The sequence below is a fragment of the Scyliorhinus torazame genome, chromosome 19 (assembly GCF_047496885.1).
Source record: "Scyliorhinus torazame isolate Kashiwa2021f chromosome 19, sScyTor2.1, whole genome shotgun sequence".
Classification (NCBI taxonomy): domain Eukaryota; kingdom Metazoa; phylum Chordata; class Chondrichthyes; order Carcharhiniformes; family Scyliorhinidae; genus Scyliorhinus; species Scyliorhinus torazame.
In genome coordinates, this window is record NC_092725.1 from 77,771,708 (window position 1) to 77,779,309 (window position 7,602).

The window sequence follows — 7,602 nt, forward strand, 5'->3', positions numbered from 1 at the left end:
CCGCACAGTCTTTCAAATAAACTAGAATATTGGAATTTCGGTTCAGTATCCTAGCCAATATTCGGGTCTGGCCTGGGATCATAATATAGTGCTTGCAAAAATAATGCATTTTTTTTTATTTACAGATCCCAGTGTAATTTGATATTTCTGGTAAATCTGAAATTTACAAGTGTACAAGATGGAGCACACAATATGGGCAGTGAGGTCTTAGGCTAAAGCTTTCTCTGTAGCATTTCTCCAAGGTGATGTCAACTTTTCATAAAGGAAGAATTCTTGGTTAAACTAGAAAAATACTCCCTTGGCTAACATGGTCCTTCTTCAAACAGCAAGAGATTTGGCAAGTTATCCAGAAATCACAACTCCATTTTCCTTTATATGCTGGCATTGTCATATGTTGTCACTTGGGAAACTATGCTCCAGTTATTACCACTCACCACAGCAGTGAAGGGTTCTAGGGCAGGTTCTATCATGTACCTTATTTCCTGCAACATAAATCGGTCCTGTGTTGGCAGAGCTTGCCATTGGGATAATCATCAGGCTGCCCCAAACTCCCATCATTGATTCAATGTCTCCTTCCAGAGTTCCCAGACATTCCTGATATCATGGGGTTATGTCAAAAGTTTCATTTATATCCCCCTTCCTCACTATCATCCTGTTAATGCCAAAATGAACAATAGCTAAAATATCACCAACAAATTTAATTTTGCACAAAAAGCACTTCTTTCCAATTTCAGTTTCAGCTGTGTGCAGTGGCATTGAAGCCATTCCCACAATGACACTTACCAAACACCTGAACTTCAAAACATCTTTCAGGGTGATTATTCCTCTGACTTGGCCTTGTCTCAGAGACTCTTCAATAAAGGAACAGAACTTACAAAACAGGCAGCGGAGTATGAAACTCCATATCAATATAATCAGCACAAGTGAGATTTTCTCACCCCGCTCCCAGCAAACCACTGTCTATAAAGCTGCCACACACTTTGGGGCTCAGTTGGCAATTGAAAAAAACTCTTGAACTTTGCTTGGCAATCCATTACAACTAGACCATATGAGGGGCTGCTGTTTCGACCTGTGCTAAAACACTGAGCTGTCTTAAACTATTGACAGAAATATGAAGGGGGAGGCTTAGGCTGTAAAATAAATTCCCTCTAAAATATTGTGCATGACATTTCAATGCAATACTCACTGAAACAATTATCACTATTCAAATTGCCATATCCTTACAAACTTGGATTGTATCTGGAAAGACTTGCAGTGTCTCCACTGGAGGAAGGGAAATAAGAATTTCAGATCACAAATCACCACACACGAGAACAGTGGCAGGGTGATTAATATAATGGCAACTGTAATCCAGAAGTTGGATTAATGAACCAAAAGCAAGTCCAAAATCACCTCTGCACCACCCCCTCCCCTCATCTCACCCCATGGCAGCTGAGGAATTTCAATTCAGTTAATTAATCTAGAATAAACACAGTTGGTTGTATCTGTAATTGACCATGTGACTACCGAGTGTCACAAAAAAACATCTGGTTCACCAACGTCCCTTTAGGGCAGACTTGTCCAAGATGCCCATCACATGGTGAATCATTCTCAAATGTGTGGTGAATTGACACTGTTCATTTTTAGAGCCACACAATACAGATCTGTACTAAAATTGCAGTGGTGATGATGAGTGTGGGTGGCTGGACCGCTATGCCATCTGTCCTTAATTGAGTAACTGTTGCCACAGTCCCAGAGGACCATAGGCTGCTCTCCCCTTTGAGAGCTGACTGGTGATGACCATGTTTATCAGAGTACAGTTCATCTGTTGGGTTCAAAGTGACCTGGAAGCTAAAGGGTCTCTTGTTCATAAAACAAGTAGTCTGCTGTTTGTTACCTTCCCTGTTCCTGTTCTCCCTCACGGTCTCAAATTGCTGAAACATTGAGATCTATAGCACCGTTATGTGAAGAGCTTTGAAAGCAGGGTCAGCCTTCAGAAGAGTAACAGTCCAATTGCATGAAAATTTTCTTAGGGAATCTTGTGACACAGGAAATGCCAACTGAAGAACTGGTTCAGCTGGTAGAGGCTTTCACAAAACAGCTGAGATGTCTGGTGGCCATTGAGGGTTGACAGGTGCAATTTTGACAAGCTGAGATGGTGCAACATCATGCAAATATGTTCAGCCTTCATCTTAATAGATCTGTCAAATGAGTAATTGAAAGGAATAAGGCACTAATGCTGTAAAAGAAAAGATTACAGGAGGTTGGCCCATGAGTTGAAGGTCTATTAAATGTCTGGACACAGAAATAGCAAGCAAGGCAGGAGTCGGAGTGCAGAAGCCAACAGGTAGAGATTGCTTGCTTTTTCTCCCTCCCCTGGTCTAATGCATCATTTTTGATCAAATAGAGGAAGTTTACTCTTCGATCTAAAAAGAAAATAAACTGTTACACACTGAAACAGAACACTTCAGTTAATAGAATTGTCACCTTCCTTTGGGAGTGGAGACCACAGGCTTGCTTTGCAGGACAGCTGGATTTCTAAAGAATCTTTTTATTATAGAGGGTCATATGTCTTTGGAATTCTCTTCCTGAAGAGAGCAGTGAAGTTTGGGTCATTGAATATTTTTAAGCAGAGGTAGATAAATTCTTGACTAACATGGGAATCAAGGGTTATCTGAGTTTGTATGTTTGCATGTATGTTGTTTTGCAAAGTTATTTTGAACCGGATTCTGGCAGTGAGGGTATCAATTTTTATTGATGATGGTTTAAAATCTCAAACACACTTGTGCTTTATTAATGTTGCATCGTTTTGTATCATGTAAAAATATGGTGACCAGAGTTTCACCAATTTCACGGTTGCAATATAGGAAATGCAGCGGAGGTTTACTAGATTGATACCGGCCATGGCAGGGCTGTCCTATGAGGAGAAATTGGTTCAACCTGTCCTGTATTGAGCAGAGTTAGAAGGATGAGAGGCGACCCAAGTGAAACATATAGAATTCTAACAGGGCTGGACAGACTATATGCAGGGGATGTTTTCCCTGGTTGGGGAATCTAGAACCAGGGGACAGTCTCAGGACACAGGATAGACCATTTAGGACCAAGATGAGGAAACACTTCTTCACTAAAAGGATAGTGAGCCTGTGGAATTCTCTTTCACAGAAGACTGTGGAGGGCAAGTCATTGAATGTATTCAAGATTTTAAGGGGCATCAAGAGGTATGGGGTGAAAGTAGGAATATGGCATTGAGGTAGAGGATCAGCCATGGTGGAGCAGACTCAAAGGGCTGAATGGCCTACTCCTGTTCTTACTTTGTGTTTCACAAGAATCAAAATACTATTGAACAGCACTGCTTCAGGGAAGGAAATCTGCCATCTTAATCAATCTGGTCTACACATGACTCCAGACCCACAGCAATGTGGTTGACTCAACTGCTCTCTGAGCTGACCAAGCAAGTCTCTCAGTTGCCAAAAAATGAACCTTCAAGGGCAATTAGGGATAGGCAATGAATATTTCCAGTAAAGCCCACAAATACATTTTTTAAATGAAACCTAGATGCATCATAGATGTATATTTTATATATTTTAAGCAGTCTACAAAAGCACAGTCACATACATTAATCCCCCTTACAAAACTTTGGAGCATTTAATTCACCAGTAGTACAGAAGGGGAATAAAGTCATGGGAACATCAGCTGCCAAGAGCCTTCTGAAAACTTATGCTCACCTGCAGAAAAGCAAAAAGATAAAAATAATCTTGGGGGGGGGGGGGGGTTGTTTATATTGAATTCGGCTTAAAAGTTTAAGAAAGAAAATACCATCCAGCTCAAAACATTGAAAAATACATATTTTGAAGTTACTGGGGCCAAAACCGTTCACAATTAGAGGGGAACGATTCAAATCATCGGCATATCAGATTCTTCGCATGCCAAAAATATAATTACCTGCATTTGTTTCCTTCCTCTCGGAAAGAACGATCGAGTGTGAACTCAAACGGCAGGAGGGAGCGGGCGGAAGCTCGGAGAGGATGTTGAGACGGCAGTTGCAAAAAGCCCCGCGCGTCCTTCCCTATTTCTCGGCAAGATAAAGTACTAAGTGTATTGCCTGCAAAAACACGTGTGAGAAGGGAAATTAAATGTGCGTTCAGGGTCTTTGTTCTGAAGCCGGTATGTGTGTCCAGGTCGGCTCTACGTTGTGCTTGGGCACCCAGCTGTTGACCCCTTGGCGGCTCCGCCCTCCTGCCGTGCTCGAGCGCCAGCGGTTGCTTCGCCTCGCCTGGTTGCTCGTGGCCACGAGAGGACTAACGTCACTCGTCGCGCGCGGGACTTATTTCAAATCTCCCGATTATTTTCAGTTGAATCGCCACACGGACCCAAAATGCCCGCCCAACACCTTGTCCGCCTAAAGTCCTCCTCGACGTGCGCGCAGTAGTAGACGGAACCAAAAGAAAGGTTCCGCCGCCCGTCCACCAGCCTTCCAGAGAAGACGAGTGAAAGGTCGAGAGGATGCTACGACCGTGACTGTTCTTCTCCGCGACACCATTTCATCCATTCCCAAGCCTTAATCCCTTTATTTTAACCACGAGTATGAAATTGGCACCACTGCCAGGCTTTATCTTCGTATTTACATGTAGCTCGATCACGAGAAAATATTTTTGGTTGTCATCATTACAAAATTCTGCTAATAAAATGTCAAAATTCAGATAGGGCCTTATCCAGGTGTCCCTGGAAAACAAATCTGATGACTTAAGCATTCACGTCGCTCTGCATTAGATAGCACGATATATAAATTACAACGTGAAAACTTGCCATTCAGCCCAACTCGTGCCCCACACCATCAGCGAACCAAATCTTTATTCCGATATCCTTTTTTTCCATTTATTTTACATTGATTTTGTTTCAATCAACTCCACAGCCTCTGTGCAAAGTTTCTCCTGCATTCAAATTGCACTTTTTGCATACTTTAAAAAAATGCCTTTCAAGAATACAAGATATCCCAAAGCACTTTGCAGCCAATGAAGTACATATAAGTTGCAGTCACTTGGAATGTAGGAAACATGGCAGCCTATTTGCGAACGATGGCTTTATTACGCAGATTTGTTCCCCAGCAGCACAGTTACAGAATGCGGCTGCTGGGAGAACCCGGGCTCTTATACTCCGCCTTACTGGGTGGAGCCAGTAGGCGGCTGATCCAATCGGGACCCAGTGTCTATCCACCAATAGCCTCTCGGCATCACAGGGTACCAATACCCCTAATACATACCACCACATTCACCCCTTGTTAAAAAAGAACCCGTTGGGGTAGTGGGCCGTATGGTGGTAGGGGTTTCCAGAGTCGGTACCTAGGATGCCGCTAACACGGCGGCTATGCTCCGATATCAACTACTACTTACAATGCCGCTTTTACTGGGCAACCCAAAAAATTATTTACAGAGGTATTTCTTGCTTTACTATACTGATTCGATAAGTCGAATGGATGCCCCGTTCGTCCTCGCCGATCGTCTTAGCACCGGTGGTGATGCAGGCGCTGGATCGGGCCCCGTCGTCTCTGGGAGCGAAGCGATGCCTCTTCCCGCTCCAATACCCCTATTCGGGGCCGGGGGAAGGACCGATCCACCCTGGAAGGGGGCGGCTGTGGGGTGCGCTGGTGAGAGGGAGGGGGTGATTGGTGTTGGGGGGGGTTGGCTCCAGAGTGGGTCACTAGTGTTGGGGAGGGGGTGGAGCTCCGGCGGGTGCCAGGTCCCGCAGGGAGACCGTGTCCTGTCGTCCGTCGGGGTACGCCACGTAGGCTAATTGAGGGTTCGCGTGTAGGAGATGAACCCTCTCGACCAACGGGTCCGATTTGTGCGTCCGCACATGCTTTCGGAGCAGGATGGGTCCCGGGGCTGCCAGCCAGGTCGGAAGTGATGTTCCGGAGGAGGACTTCCTAGGAAAGACAAGGAGGCGTTCGTGAGGTGTTTGATTTGTTGTTGTACACAGCAGCGACCGAATGGAGTGGAGTGCATCCGGGAGGAATTCCTGCCAGCGGGAAACTTGGAGACTTCAGGAGCGTAGGGCCAGCAGGATGGTCTTCCAGACCGTTTCGTTCTTCCTCTCTACCTGACCGTTCCCCCGGGGGTTGTAATTGATCGTCCTGCTCGAGGCGATGCCCTTGCTGAGCAGGAATTGACGCAGTTCGTCGCTCATGAAGGAGGACCCCTATCGCTAGGTATGTAGGTGGGCAAACCGAACAGTGTAAAGATGGTGCCGAGGGCTCTAATGACCGTGGCCGCGGTCATGTCGGGACAGGGGATGGCGAATGGGAACTGGGAGTATTCGTCATCACGTTCAGGAAGTACGCGTTGCGGTCGGTGGAGGGGAGGGGCCTTTGAAGTCCAGACTGAGGCGTTCAAAGGGACGGGAAGCCTTTATCAGGTGCGCTTTATCTGGCCGGTAGAAATACGGCTTGCACTCTGCGCATATCTGGCAATTCCTGGTGGCGGTCCTGACCTCCTCGATGGAGTAGGGCAGGCTGCGGATCTTTACGAAGTGATAGAACCGAGTGACCCTCGGTGGCAGAGGTCCTCGTGGAGGGTTCGGAGATAGTCCACTTGTGCGTTGGCACATGTGCCGCGGGATAGGGCACCGGAAGGCTCGTTCAGCTTTCCGTATTGATACAAGATCTCATAGTTATAGGTGGAGAGTTCGATCCTCCACCGCAAGATCTTGTCGTTCTTGATCTTGCCCCGCTGTGCATTATCGAACATGAAGGCAACTGACCGTTGGTTAGTGAGGAGAGTGAATCTCCTACCGGCCAGGTAATGCCTCCAATGCCGGACAGCTTCTACTATGGCCTGGGCCTCCTTTTCCACTGAGGAGTGGCAGATTTCTGAAGCGTGGAGGGTGCGTGAAAAAAAGGCCACGAGTCTGCCCGCTTGGTTGAGGGTGGCCGCCAGAGCTACGTCAGACACGTCGCTCTCGACTTGGAAGGGGAGGGACTCGTCGATTGCGTGCATTGTGGCCTTTGCGATATCCGCTTTGATGCGGCTGAAGGCCTGGCGGGCCTCTGTCGACAGGGGGAAAACCGTGGACTGGATTAGCGGACGGGCCTTGTCCGCGTAGTTGGGGACCCACTGGGCGTAGTAAGAGAAAAAGCCCAGGCAGCATTTCAGGGCCTTGGAGCAGTGGGGGAGGGGGAACTCCATGAGGGAGCGCATGCGTTCGGGGTCTGGGCCTATCACTCCATTTCGCACTACGTTGCCGAGGATGGCTAGACGGTCGGTGCTAAACACGCATTTCTCCCTGTTGTATGTGAGGTTCAGGGCGTTCGCGGTCTGGAGGAATTTGCGGAGGTTGGCGTCATGGTCCTGCTGGTCGTGGCCGCAGATGGTGACCTTGTCGAGGTACGGGAATGTGGCCCGCAAACCGTACCGGTCAACCATTCGGTCCATCTCCCGTTGGAAGACCGATGCCCCGTTAGTGACGCCGAATGGAACCCTTAAAAAATGATAGAGCCGCCCATCTGCTTCGAAAGCAGTGTATTTTCGGTCGCTCGGGTGGATGGGGAGCTGGTGGTAGGCGGACCTAAGGTCCACCGTGGAAAAGACCTTGTACTGTGCAATCCGGTTGACCATGTTGGATATGTGG

The 7,602-nt window shown here is 47.2% G+C and overlaps 1 protein-coding gene across 4 annotated transcripts in view; it reads right to left on the minus strand.

Moving 5' to 3' along the window:
* Positions 1-4,392, minus strand: part of LOC140396241 (protein FAM118A-like) — a 106,682-nt gene extending 102,290 nt beyond the window's left edge. For 2 of the 4 annotated variants that reach the window (XM_072484573.1, XM_072484574.1), the window contains exon 1: positions 3,922-4,388. In XM_072484573.1, the coding sequence (XP_072340674.1) occupies positions 3,922-3,927 (6 nt within the window). In that variant the 5' untranslated portion in view covers positions 3,928-4,388. Of the gene's footprint in view, positions 1-3,921 lie in introns of all 4 variants that reach the window. The other 2 variants (XM_072484576.1, XM_072484575.1) reach the window with 2 other exon arrangements.
* Positions 4,393-7,602: the final 3,210 nt, after the last annotated feature.